An 18,860-nucleotide genomic window follows, 5' to 3' on the forward strand; every position below is an offset into this window, starting at 1 on the left:
GGCCCAGCCCTAGGGGAGACCTGCCTTGGAACGACAGCTGTTGTGCAGGTGCAAGATATGCTTCATCATATGTTCTAGTCTTTGGCTTGGAAGCATATTTGGTAAATGGACTGGTTCTTATATAGCGCTTTTCTACTCTATCTGAGCACTCAAAGTGCTTTATACAACTAAGCACTTTTTCCAAGCTGTTAGTGCCTATCTAACATTCATACACATTCACACTCCGATTGATGCATCGGAGAGCAACATGGGGTTAGTATCTTGCAGACTACGGGGAAGCCAGGAATCGAACCACCAACCTTCCAATCAGTGGATGACCTGCTCTACCGCCTGAGGTACAGCCACCCCAATTTGGCGATGCTTCAACCTCTGCTTTGCGTTTGTGTGGGAGCCCTGTCAAAAAAACCTGTCTATCATGGTAGCAGTGTCCGAGCATTCTTTTTTTTTTTTGTTTTAAATTCATACTGTGACTGTGCAATGGCTCTATCAGCCTCCAGTGAAATGCAACTTCCACCAGCCTCCTCCGAGCTGTGAGGAGAAAGCAGATCCTAATGGTGTAATGACCATGAGGTGCTTTAAGTGCAAATTTATGTTTTTTGTAATATTTTGCTTCCAGACTTTTTAAAAATTTGTAAAGTGATTTTCCAGGTTTTCTGAAGGGTTTTTGGGATTTTTCTTTGGACTTTAGCTTCTGTTTCACTCATTTTCAGTCTAGTTCCTGTACCCGAAGGAATGTCAAAAGAATGTTGTTTGTTTTTTAGACCACATAACTCTGAATTATTCATCGTTAAAGCATAAAAAGCCACCTTTCTCGAGGGATAATCCCAGGATGTGTTTCCACATGACCGAAAACTTGGCAAGTTGTGTCTTTAGGCAAATTGTTACTGGCAGTTTTAAATTGTCATTAATATATAGACAGCAGGTGAGGAGAGAGGCCCCACGGTGTCTACAGCCATCTGTAAAAACACAGTTTGGGGCTCCATCCACTGCAGCCACTGGATCTTGGCACAGATGTTGGCATTGCACAATATTGCCAAAGTGTTTCTTCATCTGTCTTCACACACATATGAACTTGAGTAACATCTCATTGTCAGTCCATAGGGTTTCATGGTATTTGCCCACCCTTTGCAGCTATAACAGCTTTTCTTGGAAGGCTTTCTGCAAGGTTCAAACTGTGTTTACTGGAACTTTTGACCATTATTCCCAAAGTGCATTTGTGAGGTAGGATATTGATACGCAGGAACAAAGGGGATGACACCCACACCCACACCCACACACAATCCCCCCTTTTTTTTGGCAACCAAAACCCAGATTCATCTGTCCGATTGCCAGGCGAAGAAGCATACTTTGTCATTCTGGAGAACACGTGTCCACTGCTCTAGAGTCAGGTGTTGGCATGCTTTACAACACTACATCCAACGGTTTGCCATCGGTGATGTAAGGCTGGGTGCAGCTGCTCCGGCATGGAAACCCATTTCAGGAATCTGTCTACAGACTGTTCTTGAGCCAAACTGGAGGCCACATGAAGGTTGGATGTCTGTAAAGAAAGCTGGCGACCCCCGTGCACGATATTCCTCAGCATTTTGGAACGCCAGGACTGCCATAATGAATTAATTAAATACACCATGAAATAATTAATTAAATGTGGCAATAATTAATTACAATTGGAAATAATTAATTAAAATGGGAAATAATTAATTAAATAAATATTTTTGACACATTTAATTAATTAATTATTGACACATTTAATTAATTATTTCACATTTTAATTAATTATTGCCACATTTAAATAATTATTTCATGGTGTATTTAATTAATTCATTTTGGCACAGTTGACTCCTTCAGGTCTCACCATGAATTTATTTTATCTGTCAACCTCACCCATTGAACTCAGGGGGCGAGGTTAACGCTGATAGAGTCAAAACCATTGCTTTAGCCTGGTGGCCATTGTTTTTAGCACACAACAACCGGCATGTTGAAACCTAACAGAACTGACCTTTGAAAAACCCTGTTTGTGTGTCACCAAATACCGTTTTAATATTTTTTTAGCCGAGAATGTAGTAGTTTAATCTTCAGATATCTGGTCGGTTTGTCAAGATGGAGCCTCTTTGCAAAAGTGCTTTGATGATTTCGGAGATGTCTGCCCAGCCCAGTCTCACGGCAAAGCGTGGGATAGACCCACTCGCCTCGGAAGCAATTGAGCTGTTATTACCGCCGACAAAATGCAGGTCCCGGTACTCAGCTGCCATAACCCCCGCAGTACACTGACTTCATTTACTGAGGTTATATTTATCGGGTTTTTATTTCCTGATGTTCGTATGTGTCCATACCTGTTCCAGTCGCCAATTCTGAATTACAACTAACATTAAAAACATGTTTAAAGAGGAGAGAGAGCAAATAAATCCAATTAACATCTGATCTTTGGGTTTTTGTTCAATAATCAGCGTGACCTGGGTATAAACGCATAAAAGAAATAACGTTGGTGTTTCTGTCATGTAGTAACTGCTAGGTTTAACTGTACAAAGGTTGTTCGTCACTATATGAAACACGGATGATCTGATATCCTCGTGTCGGTGTTGTTCCCACATCATCATAATAAATGTTGTTCCAGGTTCAACATTGCAAGTGACCAATCACATTGTTGTGACGTCCCCCTTTTGTGCCTTTGAAAAATACCGCCTTAAAAAAAATCTACTTCACTTGCGAGAAGAGAAACCGCTTCTGTCCGCCAATCCAGGAACTTGAATTCTTTGCATTTCAGGATACTTTGCTGTAATAAATGGTAAGCATTATACATATTGTCCTTACAGAGTCGGTTTCTCTTCTAGCAAGCGAAGTAGATTTTTTCAAGGCGTTTGTTTTTTTTCGAGGTCGCGGATGACGTCAGGAGAAGGTGATTCATCACTTGCAATGTTGAGCCTGGAACAACATTATTTATGATGACGAGGGAACAACACCAACACGAGGATATCAAATCGTCCATGAAACACATACAGACTTCATGATGTTCGGCTAATATTTTTATTGTGAATATTAATCATGAGGGTAAACGGCCCTGTACACCACGGAGCGAGGTCAGCATATCCACGATATCTTCAGCTCTCTGAGTTAACCCAGAGTTTCACAGCTGAAAATGTCGGCAGCATCAAACTAATCTAACGGTCATCTATGAATAATTCACGGGTCATATCTGATTTTACAAAAAAATCATCCTTATTACTGCCAACTATTCCAGAGACGTGAAAATCTACAATATAAAGAACACAAAAATATAGCAGTCTAACGCAACACTGTAACAGAGATGAACGCGTCAGATTGTCGCAGATCAAAGTGGAATGAAAGTGATTGGTTGAACAGGTGTTCGTGATCTGTGTTATCTGCATTTTCATCAGCGAAAGACACTCAGCAGCAGATTAGAATAACATTTATACATTTAATAAATCACCAAATTAATACACGCAAGAAACAATCAAACCTGTTCCGACAATTTGAGTTTGTATTCCCTCAGCTACAGACTCGCTGCTGTTTAAATGTTTGAGAGCGAAGATTAGATATAAAAAAACAAACGTCAAACTTAGACTCAGTCTACGTACACATATGATATGAGGCCAGGACGTATAGTGGCTGTGTCCTGTTTTAAGATCATATATGTAAAATTGTTGTCTAACCTGCGTTGATCCAGCCGCTTAGAGTCCGTGGTTACCATGGTTACTGCATAGCAGCTGTAATTTAAACAGCTGGCACTGCGGAAACCTACCGGCGACATGAGTGTTTATGTTTGTCGTTGCAAAAGAACTGTCTGAATGGTTAACTGAATTTAACTGGGATAAATTATAGTTAAGGAGTATCACAGATAACGCCCACTGAGCTGTGTGACTGTTCACCACTACACTGAGATAAGTAGGCTATTACTGAAATACACGTGCTATATCATAAACTATGATATAAGTAGGGGGGTCCTATTAACTTTTTTAGTTTTAAAGGACACCTTCCTGCCTTTAGTCTCAGTATTAGTATTAGTTTTCTTCTAACATCCAGAAGTCTGCGTGATGTGTTACATAGTTTCTAACAAGCCTTTGACAGTTAAACATAACATGACCGAAACAAAAAACCGAAGAAAAAAAAATCACACAAATTATATGTTAACCTCGTTTATTTTTAGTTAAGTAAACTCTAAAAATTCTAACAGACAGCTGGTGCTTAGAATACAGTTGAATAACTATTAAAAAACTGATGATGTAATATTTCTGTACAGGTTACAGTCTTCATGATGAACATGCTGCAAACTCTGCTCCTCTCGGTGGAAATGCGCCTTCTCTTTCCTCTTTGTATAAAAACATTTTAAAAGTCAGTTTAATCTCCAGTGTTTAATCACTGAGAGCTAAAACTCAGGTGAGATTTCAAAGCTGTGTGCCGGTGATTGGACATCAGCCGCTGATAAAGTGGGTTCGCCTATAAAGTGCTCTGTAGGGAAACAAGCTCCAGCAGCTCTGCGCTCGGGGAAAAAAAACTATATTTACTTATCTTGTGCAGAAAAATTTGCTGACATCGTGTTATATCGAGCGAAAAAGGCTTTTAAATACGCTGCCCCTGCTTCCTGGAATAATCTGCAGAAGGAACTGAAATTATCAGAACTGGTTACCTTGGGGGAGTTTAAGTCCATCTTAAAGGAACGAGAGAACAACACTGTTTACTCAGTGTGATTGTTTTTAATGTCACTCTTAATGATCTGTTATTGTATATTTTTCACATGTTTGTATGGGATATTGTATTTTTTTTAAATGTTCAAAGTCAAAGTCAAAGTCAGTTTTATTTGTCAATTTCTTCAGATGTACTTGCCATACAAAGGAATTGAAATTATGTTTCACACTGTCCCATGCGTAGACATAGACAACAATAAAGTGCAGATGCACAACATTTAGGTAACATACAGGATATAACAAGACACGACCTACACATAACATATAATAAAGTGTTCCACAGTGCGCCCTGGAAAGTAGTGTACTAGTCTACTTGACGTAGTCCCAGGTTGTGGTTGGTAAGTGTTTTTGTTTTAATGCAGCATAAGACTGTAGCAGCAGTAATAGTAATATAAATAATATAAATAGTGCTAAAGAAAATACTAAAAATACTAAAAATGTATAGCAGCAGGTGTGTGCAATTGTAATGCAGAGGTAGTCGTTTCCAGTCAGGAATGTGGAGAGTGTTTCCTTGTTGTGGAGTGTGTGTGTGTGTGTGTGTGTGTGTGTGTGTGTGGTGGTGGGGGGGGGTCCAGTCTGTCTTCCTACACTCCTGCCAGTCTGGTGGTTCTGCTGGCTGGGAGCTGGGAGGGGAGAGAGTTCAGCAGTCTCACAGCCTGGTGGATGAAGCTGTTGGTGAGCCTGGTAGTGCGGGAGCGGAGGCTTCTGTATCTTTTTCCGGAGGGCAGGAGGCTGAACAGACAGTGCGCGGGGTGGGTTGCATCGTTGACAATTGTGATGGCTTTGCGGGTAAGGCGGGTGGTGTAGATGTCTTGCAGGGAGGGGAGTGGTACACCAACTATCCTCTCAGCTGTTCTCACAATGCGCTGTAGAGCTTTTCTGTTATAGTCAGTGCAGCTACCGCCCCACACAGTGATGCAGCTGGAAAGGATGCTTTCAATGGTTCCTCTGTAGAATGTGGTCAGGATGGGTGGTGGAGCACTTGCCCGCTTGAGTTTGCGCAGGAAGTAGAGGCGCTGTTGTGCTTTCTTGGCCAGTGATGCTGTGTTGGTGGTCCAGGAGAGGTCCTCACTGATGTGCACCCCCAGGAACTTGGTGCTGCTCACCCTCTCCACCGCAGCGCCGTCAATGGTCAATGGGGGGTGACAGGTGTGGCCTCTCTGGAAGTTGACAATAACCTCCTTGGTCTTGCTAACATTTAGCAGGAGGTTGTTGTCTCTGCACCACGTGGTCAGGAGCTCAACCTCTTTCCTGTAGTGGGTCTCATCGCCCTTGGTGATGAGCCCCACCAGCGTTGTGTCGTCCGCAAACTTCACAAGGTGGTTAGAGCTGTAGGTTGTTGTGCAGTCATGTGTCAGCAGGGTGAAGAGCAGAGGACTGAGTACACAGCCTTGTGGAGCCCCCGTGCTCAGGGTGATGCTGTTTGAGACCTTGTTGCCCACACGCACCGCTTGAGGCCTCTGGCTGAGGAAATCCAGCAGCCAGTTGCAGAGGGAGGTGCTGAGGCCCAGTCTGTCCAGTTTACAGATGAGTTGTTGTGGTATTATGGTGTTGAATGCTGAGCTGAAGTCTATGAATAGCATTCTCACATATGAGTCTTTCTTGTCCAGGTGAGTTAGGGCTGGGTGGAGGGCAGAGCAGATTGCATCTTCTGTGGATCGTTTCGCTCTGTATGCGAACTGGTATGGGTCCAGGGTGGGAGGCAGGGTGGATTTGATGTGTGACATGACTAGTCGTTCGAAGCACTTCATAATAATGGGTGTCAGTGCCACGGGGCGGTAGTCGTTGAAACAGGCTGGGGATGGTTTCTTTGGCACAGGTATGATGGTGGCAGTCTTGAAGCATGATGGGACAGTGGCTTGCCTCAGGGAGATGTTAAAGATGTCTGTGTAGACATCCTTCAGCTCCTCTGCGCAGTCTTTCAGCACACTACCAGGGATGTTATCTGGACCCGCTGCTTTCCGGGCGTTGATGGTGATGAGTGTCCTCTTCACGCTGGCAGCAGACAGGCACAGAGGCTGGTCGTGTGGAGGTGGTGGTGTTTTCTGTGGGCGTGTGTTGTTCTGTGCTCCAAATCGTGCAAAGAAGCTGTTCAGGTTGTTGAGCAGAGTGGTGTCGCTCTCACAGCTACGCGCTGCAGGCTTGTAGTCTGTAATAGCCTGGATGCCTTGCCATAGGCTTCGTGCGTCCTTGCTATCATTGAAGTGGGAGGTTATCTTGTGTGTGTAGTCCTGTTTCGCTTTCCTGATGCCACGGGACAGGTTGGCTCTCGCTGTTCTCAGGCCTATTTCATCCCCAGCTCTGAAGGCCTTGTCTCTGGCACCTGGGCATGCACATGTTATGTTCTTATGTGATACATGTATTTTTGACTTTTGTTGATGATGCCAGGTCTGTCTTGGAAATGAGATTTTTAATCTCAATGAGATTTTTTACCTGGATAAATAAAGGACTAATAAATAATAAAAAATATGCTGACCCCTGCTCTATGATTAGCCTACCACTTTGTGGCTAAGTTGCTGTTGTTCCCAAGCACTTCCACGTTGTTATCATAGAGTTCTAACAGGGGACTGTAGAATATTTCCTACTGGACTTAGTGCGTGGGTGGGATCCTATCATGTTACCACACTGGAATTCCCTGAGCGACCCATTCTTTCACAAATGTGTGTAAAAGCATGTGCATGCCCAGGTGCCTGAGTCCAAATACTGCTGGGCCTGGACTGGAACAGCTGGATGGGTGAGTGAATACTTCAGACAATTCAGGGTGTGAACGCAGAATAATACAGTCCGATGTTGATCAGCTGTGCAATACTAGTGTGTGATTGGTAGCAGCTTCATTTTTCAGACAATGATCCCGAACAGATGTGCTTCTACTGCCAATAAAGGAACCTGGAGAACTTCTCCTGAGGCCGCTGCTTAAACTTCAAAGAGAACTGTGGTCACACAAAAGCTCATTGGACTTACACATGAGTGTTGGGCCAATATACTACAACCACAGTTCCAGTGAAGTTGGGACGTTGCGTAAAACAACACAGTTGTTCACTTAGCTACACCTGGTAGAGCGGGTGACCTACTCACCGGAAGGTTGGTGGTTTGATCCCTGGCTCCTCCAGTCTGCTTGCCAAATATCCTTGGGCAAGACTTTTAACAATTTTATTTTATTTTTATTTTTATTTTACAAATTTTAACAATCTCTCTCAAGTATTTCTTGGGTTAATGTAAACACACAAACAACAGTTGCATAACCTTGCATTCATTTGTTGCCCATTCACAGGTGATCAGAGGGTTCATCCTGCAGCAGAAGATGCTCCGTACCTGCTGCTGGAGGAAACGCAGTCAAACACACACTCAGCCACACACACACCAACTGAGCAGCGGTCAGTTGCTGCTGCAGACACAGACACAAGCTCACAAATGCACAGGGACATTGTCACAGTCATGGACTCTGTGGCCTCGGAAACAGTCAGTGGTCCTCACACCGCCATCCTGGTAGAGCTGCAGCCGGTGTCAGAGGTCCAGGCAGCCAACACGGAGAGGTACGATGAAGCATATAATGATCCTCAGAGCTTACTAATTTGCATTTGTACTCTAATCATAATAAGAGCTGCTTCACATACAGTCCTTCATCTCATCACCACACTGGTTTAGATGTGTGCAGACTGGTCTGGGCTTTTTTTGCTACATAACTTTGCACTTTTGCTGTAACAAAACAAATTTCCCACCTGTGGGACTAATAAAGGCCATCTTATCTTATCTTATCTTACATGTGATCCTCAGGTTTAGTGAAGTCATTGTGACTCTGTGTCTCTGCTTCCTTCTAGCAACAACTTTGATGTGGAGCCACATATTAGTCTGGGAGACATGTATAGCTGGAAGGTGTCTGCTTATGCTCCATGCAGTTCCACCTGTACAACAGGTAAACACAAAGCTGTCACCTGATACTGTTAGAGCCAAACCAGATATTTGTGTGATTGGCTGCTGCTGGAAGTCAGGACAGATTCAAGCACAGTGTAAAAATGATTGTTCTACATTTCACTGGAGGTGATCATAGTGTACTCGCAATCCCTGAGAAGCTGCTGAAATGAACTCCTGATGTAAGTTCTAGACTTGTTGATGTGATGTTACAGTACTGCTCTGACACTGGACAAACTGTGTTATGTTGTAGATTTACAGGGTGGGCCATTTATATGGATACACCGTAATAACATGGGAATGGTTGGTGATATTAAAGTCCTATTTGTGGCACATTAGTATATGTGAGGGGGCAAACTCCTCAAAATGGGTGGTGACCATGGTGGCCATTTAGAAGTCGGCCATCTTGGATACAACTTTTGTTTTTTCAATAGGAAGAGGGCCATGTGACACATCAAACTTATTGGTAATGTCACAAGAAAAACAATGGTGTGCTTGGTTTCAACGTAACTTTATTCTTTCATGAGTTATTTACAAGTTTCTCTTGGTTCACAGCCATTGACATGTCGAAGAGGTTAACATGTGAGGAGCGGATCGAAATCGTGTTGATATCTGGTGAACGCAGTAACCGGGTCATTGCAGCAGATTTCAATGCAAGACACCCTACGAGACCACCCATCTCCCATGCTACAGTTAGCAAACTGCTTGCTAAGTTTCGTGAAACTGGTTCAGTGTTGGATTTGCCAAAATGTGGACGCAAGAAAACTGTCACTAATGAAGAAACATCAGTGGCTGTCCTAGCTTCATTCAGCAAGAGCCCACAGCGTAGCACTCGCCACATGTCACTGGAGAGTGGCATTAGTCAAACATCCCTTCGGCGGATATTAGCTACTCACAAATGGCACCCTTACAAACTCCAGCTACTGCAGCATCTCAACGAGGATGACCCAGATCGGCGCACAGAATTTGCAGAATGGGCAGAACAAAAACTGGAACAGGACCCTTAGTTCACGCAGAAGATTTTGTTCAGTGATGAGGCAAACTTTTATGTGAATGGTGAAGTTAACAAACAAAACCACCGCTATTGGTCTGACACTAACCCACATTGGATGGATCCCTCCAAGACTGTTGGACCAACAAAAGTGATGGTTTGGTGTGGTATATGGGGTACAATGATAGTGGGTCCATTCTTCATCAATGGAAACCTCAAGGCCACTGGATATTTGAAATTGCTACATGATGATGTGTTTCCCTCTTTATGCACTGAAGCTGGCACATTCCCTGAGTTTTTCCAGCAGGATGGTGCACCACCACATTATGGGTGCCAGGTCCGAGCATTCCTAGATGAACAGTTTCCTGGGAAGTGGATTGGTCGTCGTGGGCCAGTTGAATGGCCCCCAAGGTCTCCCGATCTGACCCCCTTAGACTTTTATCTTTGGGGTCATCTGAAGGCAATTGTCTATGGTGTGAAGATACGAGATGTGCAGCACCTGAAACTATGGATACTGGATGCCTGTGCTGGCATTTCTCCTGCGGTGTTGCTATCAGTGTGTGAAGAGTGGGAGAAGAGGGTTGCATTGACAATCCAACACAATGGGCAGCACATTGAACACATGTTATAAGTGGTCAGAAACTTGCAAATAACTCATGAAAGAATAAAGTTACGTTGAAACCAAGCACACCATTGTTTCTCTTGTGACATTACCAATAAGTTTGATGTGTCACATGACCCTCTTCCTATTGAAAAAACAAAAGTTGTATCCAAGATGGCCGACTTCTAAATGGCCACCATGGTCACCACCCATCTTGAGGAGTTTGCCCCCTCACATATACTAATGTGCCACAAACAGGACTTTAATATCACCAACCATTCCCATGTTATTACGGTGTATCCATATAAATGGCCCACCCTGTACTTTGTAACTAAAAATGTAATTTTGACTAACACTCCTTGTTTAATAATCCATACTGAAGAAGTGTATTTGTCAACAACAGTTGCAGTGGAAAAGTTTCATTGTGTTTAACACTTCGTCATCTTCCTAACGGGGGGTCAAAACACCTGCATTTTCAGTGTTGCCGCATAATCGTGTCAGTCACAGCTCCACTCAGGATGGTGAGTACAATGTGATGTTAAAATTGGCTCACAGTGATGCTCTGGCTTTGTGCTGGGAGACTGCTGCAAACTGAGACGCAGCCTTCATAAACGTGATCGACCTGTTTACATGTAGGTGAGCTTGAAAGAAGAGCTGATGTTTGCTTTTTGTAGTGTTGCAGTTTGTGGTGAAATCATACAATGCACAGAGCAGGAGAGCAGCACAGAACTACCAGAGCAATCTAAAAATGGCTCTGAAAGCCATCTGGACATGAATAACACAAACCAATTAGTTAAACTGCAGGAATGTCTTAAAGACATAAAGACCTGGATGGCCGCTAACTTTCTGCTTCTTAATTCAGATCAAACTGAGGTTATTGTACTCGGCCCTGAAAGTCTTAGAAATATGGTATCTAAGCAGATTCTTACTCTGGATGGCATTACCTTGGCCTCCAGTAATGCTGTGAGGAACCTTGGAGTCATTTTTGACCAGGACATGTCCTTCAATGCACATATTAAACAAATATGTAAGACTGCTTTCTTCCATTTGCGCAACATCTCTAAAATTAGAAATATCCTGTCTCAGAGTGATGCTGAAAAACTAGTTCATGCATTTATTACTTCCAGGCTGGACTACTGTAATTCATTATTATCAGGATGTCCTAAAAACTCGCTGAAAAGCCTTCAGCTGATCCAAAATGCTGCAGCAAGAGTCCTGACAGGGACTAGAAAGAGAGAGCAGATTTCTCCTGTATTGGCTTCCCATCATTGGCTTCCTGTTAAATCCAGAATTCAAAATCCTGCTCCTCACATACAAGGTCTTAAATAATCAGGCCCCATCTTATCTTAATGACCTTGTAGTACCATATCACCCTATTAGAGCACTTCGCTCTCACACTGCAGGCTTACTTGTTGGAGGTTTCTTCCTGTTAAAAGGGAGTTTTTCCTTTCCACTGTCGCCAAAGTGCTTGCTCATAGGGGGTCATATGATTGCTGGGTTTCTCTCTGTATGTATTATTTTAGGGTCTACCTTACAATATAAAGCGCCTTGAGGCGACTGTTGTTGTGATTTGGTGCTGTGTAAATAAAACCGAATAGGATATAAGATATGAATAAGACTAAACTGTCCTTGGAGAATAATTTTATTCCAAAGAATCCAAGAAGTGCAAAAATACTTTCTGGTCTCGTCAGTGCGACCAGGAGGATGTTCATCTCTGTGAGCACTGTGTGGTGGGGTGGCTGTAGCTCAGCAGGTGGAGCAGGGTCTTGCATGAATGTGGGTGAATGTTAGATAATTAGCACTTACACAGAAGAACCATAGAAAAAAGTATAAATGAATGGGTGCACGAGGCAAGTTGTATAATTCTCAGAGGAGAGAAGTTCTGAGAACCAGTCCATGTACCTTGTTCCCAGGTATCACCAGCACATATGCCCTGTGCGTCCGGTATGATGGCACTGAAGTTGACGACCGTTATTGTGACTCTCTGACCCGACCGGAGCCCACACAAGAGTTCTGCATTGGAAAGCAATGTCCTCCACGGTACTGTTTCACCTCACACTCACTGTAAAATCCACACCACGTTTAACACAGTTTTATGTGTGAATGGAAATGCTGGTTAACTGGAGAAATCAATGATGTTCAGTCAGGACCTCTGAGGTGGAGCAGGGTTAGAAGCAGCTTTGATAGTAGCACACGTTTCCCAGGTGAACAGTACTGATGCTGGCTGAGTCTAAGATCTGCAGGGATGGATCTCCATGTCACGGCTGAACTAACACTATGCCTGATTTCAGATGATGCTGACATACTCTGAAGTCAGATGCTACTTTTAGCACCTGGAGACTTGGAGTACACACTGGGAGGAACCAAACGTGCGATTTTTGTAAAATAAATCAATCAATAAACTGTTAAAAACTGCATGGGCTGCTAAATGTCTATGGATTCCTTTGTATTCTAAATAATCTGGAGCTGATTTGTCAGACCTCATGTTTTACTGTCTATATTATAAATATTTTAATTACAAATGTTATCATATTCATATATTTGAATGTTTTTGACGGACAAAGCAAAAGAAACCTTGGAAATGACTCCAGGACTGTAAGAGTGAATATTTGGTGATAGCTTTGATTTACTGCCATAGTTTTGGTTACACCTAAAGCCATCTACATAATGCATCAGACGGGGTCACCACCGTGGATGGATGCCCCACCAGGGAATTAAACAGAATTCCAGCACAAATCCAGGAGAACGATTCGTTACGTTATGTGTGGAGATGTTTTACGTACCTGTGATAACTACTCCACGGTGTCTTTGTTCTCAGATGGGAGACGAGTGGTTGGAGCGCATGCTCTCGGACGTGTGGTGAGGGCGTGCAGTATCGTATCGTGCGTTGCTGGAAGATGCTGTCTCCTGGGTTCGACTCCTCTGTCTACGATTCACTCTGTGTGTCACATGATCTCCACAAACCAGCTAATAGGAAGGTGTGCCACGGACAAAGCTGCGGACCCCAGTGGGAGGTGTCAGAGTGGTCAGAGGTGTGTGTTACAGCACCGTCTAACTTTCATAACAACCAGTTCTCTTTTAATGTTGGTTAATTGCAAACTTCTTACATGTTCCTACATGTTACATGTACCAATTCACGTTTTTGAGCTTTTGTCTCCCGTCAGGAAGACACATGAATATTGTCATACTTCATCACACCAGCTGTTATTCCCGTTTCTCTCTCCATGTGTCAGTGCTCGGCACACTGTGGCTCTTGGGGCATCCGCACTCGAGAGGTTCGTTGCTCTATGGAAAGGAGACAGTGTAACGAGTCCTCTCGGCCAATAGAGAGCCAGGAATGTGAAGGCCAACCTTGTGACAGACGATGGAGCGTTTCTGATTGGGGACCTGTGAGTTCAGCCCTTTACTGTACCCACCACACACTGAGACTGTGACTCAATTCAATTCAATTTTATTTATATAGCACCAAATCACAACAAAAGTCGCCTCAAGGCACTTTATATTGTACAGTAGATACAGAGAAAAGCCCAACAATCATATGACCCCCTATGAGCAAGCACTTTGGCGACAGTGGGAAGGAAAAACTCCCTTTTAACAGGAAGAAACCTCCGGCAGAACCAGGCTCAGGGAGGGGAGGGGCCATCTGCTGCAACCGGTTGGGGTGAGAGAAGGAAAACAGGATAAAGACATGCTGTGGAAGAGAGACAGAGATTAGTAACAGATATGATTCAATGCAGAGAGGTCTATTAACACATAGTGAGTGAGAAAGGTGACTGGAAAGGAAAAACTCAATGCATCATGGGAATCCCCCAGCAGCCTACGTCTATTGCAGTATAACTAATGGAGGATTCAGGGTCACCTGGTCCAGCCCTAACTATATGCTTTAGCAAAAAGGAAAGTTTGAAGCCTAATCTTGAAAGTAGAGATAGTGTCTGTCTCCCGAATACAAACTGGAAGCTGGTTCAACAGAAGAGGGGCCTGAAAACTGAAGGCTCTGCCTCCCATTCTACTTTTAAATACACTAGGAACAGCAAGTAGGCCTGCAGTGCGAGAGCGAAGTGCTCTAATAGGGTGAGCTATGTACCACAGGCCTAATAAGGCCTGTGGTACATAGCTGATTATTAGAGATAGGTTGATCATATTTAAGATTGAAGAATTAATTAATGGCAGGACTTCTTTGAGCAGTTTTGTAGGAATGGGGTCTAAAAGACACGTTGATGGTTTGGAGGAAGTAATTATTGAAGTTAACTCAGAAAGATCAATTGGGGAAAAAGAGTCTAACTGAATATCAATGGTACTGAAAGAAGCTGTAGATAATATTACATCTGTGAGATGATTATTGGTAATTTTTTCTCTAATGATTAATCTCCAAAAGTTGAATCTGTTCATCTGGACGTAGCGTTTTGTGGGAGAAACGTTTCGTCACTCATCCAAGTGACTTCTTCAGTCTCAGCTGACTGCAGGTTTCCCCAAACCTTATAAACAGTACATTTGCATAATGACTGAAACCAGCCCACTGAAGGAACAATGGGCTGTGAGGTCAGTTCCTTAATCATAATTATGCAAATTCCCATGACCATTGATCAACAATCACTGACCAAAACCCACTGATCAAAGAACACTGATCAATGTCCATGAGTCCCATTCACAGAGAGTTGGGGAATGGCTGCAATCACAGCATTGTAAGATGGTGACAGATGTACCCTTAGGCCCCCTCCTCGATTCAGAGATGGTCTTTCCCTTTTCACGTAAATGGCCTCCTTGACTCCGCGCTCAAACCAGCGTTCCTCCCTGTCCAGGATGTGTACATCCTCATCGTTGAAAGAGTGTCCACTGGCCTGTAGGTGTAAATAAACTGCAGAGTCCTGGCCTGATGAGGTAGCTCTTCTGTGTTGTGCCATCCGCTTCGCTAGAGGTTGTTTGGTTTCCCCGATGTATAAATCCTGGCAATCCTCCTGGCACTTAACAGCGTACACTATGTTACTCTGTTTGTGTCGGGGGACCCGATCCTTGGGGTGGACCAGTTTTTGGCGCAGCGTATTTTGGGGTTTAAAAGCCACAGAGACCCGGTGTTTAGAAAAAATGCGTCTCAACTGTTCCGATACTCCTGACACATATGGGATCACTACAGGTTTTCGCCTGGGCAGCGGTTGTCCTTCTCTCCTGGATCGGCTGGAGCTTTCTTTAGGTGCCTTCCCAGCTTTGACAAAAGTCCAGCTGGGATAACCACATTTACTCAGAGCCTTCTTGATGTGCTGTTCTTCTGCCTCCCTGGCCGCTGTGTCAGTGGGGATGGTGTTCGCTCTGTGTTGTAGCGTCCTGATGACACCCAGTTTGTGCTCCAGTGGATGATGAGAGTCAAACCTTAGATACTGATCCGTATGTGTAGGTTTACGGTACACATCAGCTTTTAGATGTCCCCCATTACTGATGGAAATCTCACAGTCTAAGAAGGCTAACCTGCCACTTTTCATATCCTCCCTGGTGAATTTGATGTGTCGGTCCACCAAGTTAATGTGATCCGTGAAATGTAGTACGTCCTGAGATTTGATTTTCACCCAGGTGTCATCCACATATCTGAACCAATGGCTTGGTGGTGTTCCAGGGTAGGATAGCAACGCCCTCTTTTCCACTTCTTCCATGTACAAATTGGCCACGATGGGTGAAACTGGGGAGCCCATGGCACACCCATGTTTCTGCCTGTAGAACTGACCCTTGTATGTGAAGTAGGTGGAATGAAGACACAGTTCCAAAAGCAAACACACTTGGTCGATGCTGAGAGTGGTCCTGTTGCTGAGGTTGGTGTCATCCTGTAATCTCTTACGAACTACCTCCAACGCTTCCGTGACTGGGATGCAAGTGAAGAGAGATGTAATGTCGTACGAGACCATGGTTTCATCTGCCTCCATAATGACATCTCTCACCTTCTCAACAAAATCCAGGGTGTTCTGGATGTGGTGTTCAGAGCTGCCCACCAGCGGGTTGAGGATCGAAGCCAGAAACTTGGAGATGTTATAGGTGACCGAGTTGATCATGCAGACAATTGGTCTTAAAGGTGCACCCTGCTTATGTATTTTCAGTAAACCATACAGACTTGGTGTAGACTCCCCTGGGTACAGCCTGTGGTATGAGGTCCGGTCGATAGCCTTGTCTTGTTCTAACTGCTCCAGACAGTCTATGACCCTCTTCCTGTAGCCACTTCCTGGGTCTCATTTCAGGGGCTCATAAGTATTTTCATCACTGAGTAGTGACAAAATCTTCTCATGATAGTCTTTCTGGTTAAGCAATACTGTGCACCTACCTTTGTCTGCCAGAAGGATGATAATGGATCATCCCACAGATGTAACATTATCTACAGCTACTTTTAGTACCATCAATGTTAAGTTAGACTCTTTTTCTCCAATTGATCTTTCTGAGTTAACTTCAATAATTAATTCCTCCAAACCATCAACGTGTCTTTTATACCCCATTCCTACAAAACTGCTCAAAGAGGTCCTGCCATTAATTAATGCTTCAATCTTAAATATGATCAACCTATCTCTAATAATCGGCTATGTACCACAGGCCTTCAAGGTGGCTGTAGTTAAACCTTTACTTAAAAAGCCATCTCTAGACCCAGCTGTCTTAGCTAATTATAGGCCAATCTCCAACCTTCCTTTCATATCAAAAATCCTTGAAAGAGTAGTTGTCAAACAGCTAACTGATCATCTGCAGAGGAATGGCTTATTTGAAGCGTTTCAGTCAGGTTTCAGAGCTCATCACAGCACAGAAACAGCTTTAGTGAAGGTTACAAATGATCTTCTTATGGCCTCTGACAGTGGACTCATCTCTGTGCTTGTCCTGCTAGACCTCAGTGCTGCATTCGATACTGTTGACCATAATATCCTATTAGAGCGATTAGAACATGCTGTAGGTATTACAGGTACTGCACTGCAGTGGTTTGTATCATATCTATCTAATAGACTCCAATTTGTACATGTAAATGGAGAGTCCTCTTCAGACACTAAGGTCAATTATGGTGTTCCACAGGGTTCAGTGCTAGGACCAATTCTATTTACATTATACATGCTTCCCTTAGGCAGCATCATTAGAAGACATAGCATAAATTTTCACTGCTATGCAGATGACACGCAGCTCTATCTATCCATGAAGCCAGGTAACACAGACCAATTAGTTAAACTGCAGGAATGTCTTAAAGACATAAAGACCTGGATGGCCGCTAACTTTCTGCTTCTTAATTCAGATAAAACTGAGGTTATTGTACTCGGCCCTGAAAATCTTAGAAATATGGTATCTAAGCAGATTCTTACTCTGGATGGCATTACCTTGGCCTCCAGTAATGCTGTGAGAAACCTTGGAGTCATTTTTGACCAGGACATGTCCTTCAACGCACATATTAAACAAATATGTAAGACTGCTTTCTTCCATTTGCGCAACATCTCTAAAATTAGAAATATCCTGTCTCAGAGTGATGCTGAAAAACTAGTTCATGCATTTATTACTTCCAGGCTGGACTACTGTAATTCTTTATTATCAGGATGTCCTAAAAACTCGCTGAAAAGCCTTCAGCTAATCCAAAATGCTGCAGCAAGAGTACTGACAGGGACTAGAAAGAGAGAGCATATTTCTCCTTTTTTGGCTTCCCTTCATTGGCTTCCTGTTAAATCCAGAATTGAATTCAAAATCCTGCTCCTCACATACAAGGTCTTAAATAATCAGGCCCCATCTTATCTTAATGACCTTGTAGTACCATATCACCCTATTAGAGCACTTCGCTCTTGCACTGCAGGCCTACTTGTTGTTCCTAGAGTATTTAAAAGTAGAATGGGAGGCAGAGCCTTCAGTTTTCAGGCCCCTCTTCTGTGGAACCAACTTCCAGTTTGGATTCGGGAGACAGACACTATCTCTACTTTCAAGATTAGGCTTCAAACTTTCCTTTTTGCTAAAGCATATAGTTAGGGCTGGACCAGGTGACCCTGAATCCTCCCTTAGTTATGCTGCAATAGACGTAGGCTGCCGGGGATTCCCATGATGCATTGAGTTTTTCCCCTCCAGTCACCTTTCTCACTCACTATGTGCTAATAGACCTCTCTGCATCGAATCATATCTGTTATTAATCTCTGTCTCTCTTCCACAGCATGTCTTTCATCCTGTTTTCCTTCTTTCACCCCAACCGGTCGCAGCAGATGGCCGCCCCTCCCTGAGCCTGGTTCTGCCGGAGGTTTCTTCCTGTTAAAAGGGAGTTTTTCCTTCCCACTGTCGCCAAAGTGCTTGCTCATAGGGGGTCATATGATTGTTGGGTTTTTCTCTGTATTTATTATTGTGCTATCTACTGTACAATATAAAGCGCCTTGAGGCGACTTTTGTTGTGATTTGGCGCTATATAAATAAAATTGAATTGAATTGAATTGAATTGAATAATGTTGTTGTCATCACTAAGTGATGTGAGTGCCTTCCTCTCCTCCATGGTGATGTTGGATGCTGGGGGCTTTGCGTTGCTGAGACAGGCCGAAACTTTCGTCCGTAGTTGCTCTGCTTCCACTTCTGCAATATTGTTGTTACGAATTGCTGTTTCTGTGGCTGTGATCAGCTCCACTAGAGGGATTTGTCTCGGTGTGACGGCAAAATTCAACCCTTTAGCAAGGATGTTTTTCTCTGT

At 43.5% G+C, this 18,860-nt stretch overlaps 1 protein-coding gene across 6 annotated transcripts in view; it reads left to right on the top strand.

Annotated features, from left to right (window-relative positions):
- si:ch211-267e7.3 (ADAMTS-like protein 2) overlaps window positions 1-18,860 on the top strand; it is a 50,121-nt gene that overhangs the window by 26,418 nt on the left and 4,843 nt on the right. For 5 of the 6 annotated variants that reach the window (XM_019355423.1, XM_019355422.1, XM_025899995.1 and 2 more), the window contains exons 12-17: window positions 7,972-8,233; window positions 8,519-8,613; window positions 10,681-10,722; window positions 12,115-12,241; window positions 13,020-13,233; window positions 13,435-13,590. In XM_019355423.1, coding sequence (XP_019210968.1) covers window positions 7,972-8,233; window positions 8,519-8,613; window positions 10,681-10,722; window positions 12,115-12,241; window positions 13,020-13,233; window positions 13,435-13,590 — 896 coding nt within the window. The remainder of the gene's footprint in view (window positions 1-7,971; window positions 8,234-8,518; window positions 8,614-10,680; window positions 10,723-12,114; window positions 12,242-13,019; window positions 13,234-13,434; window positions 13,591-18,860) is intronic. The other variant, XM_013267078.1, reaches the window with a different exon arrangement.

The sequence above is a fragment of the Oreochromis niloticus genome, linkage group LG18 (assembly GCF_001858045.2).
Source record: "Oreochromis niloticus isolate F11D_XX linkage group LG18, O_niloticus_UMD_NMBU, whole genome shotgun sequence".
In the NCBI taxonomy this organism is placed as follows: domain Eukaryota; kingdom Metazoa; phylum Chordata; class Actinopteri; order Cichliformes; family Cichlidae; genus Oreochromis; species Oreochromis niloticus.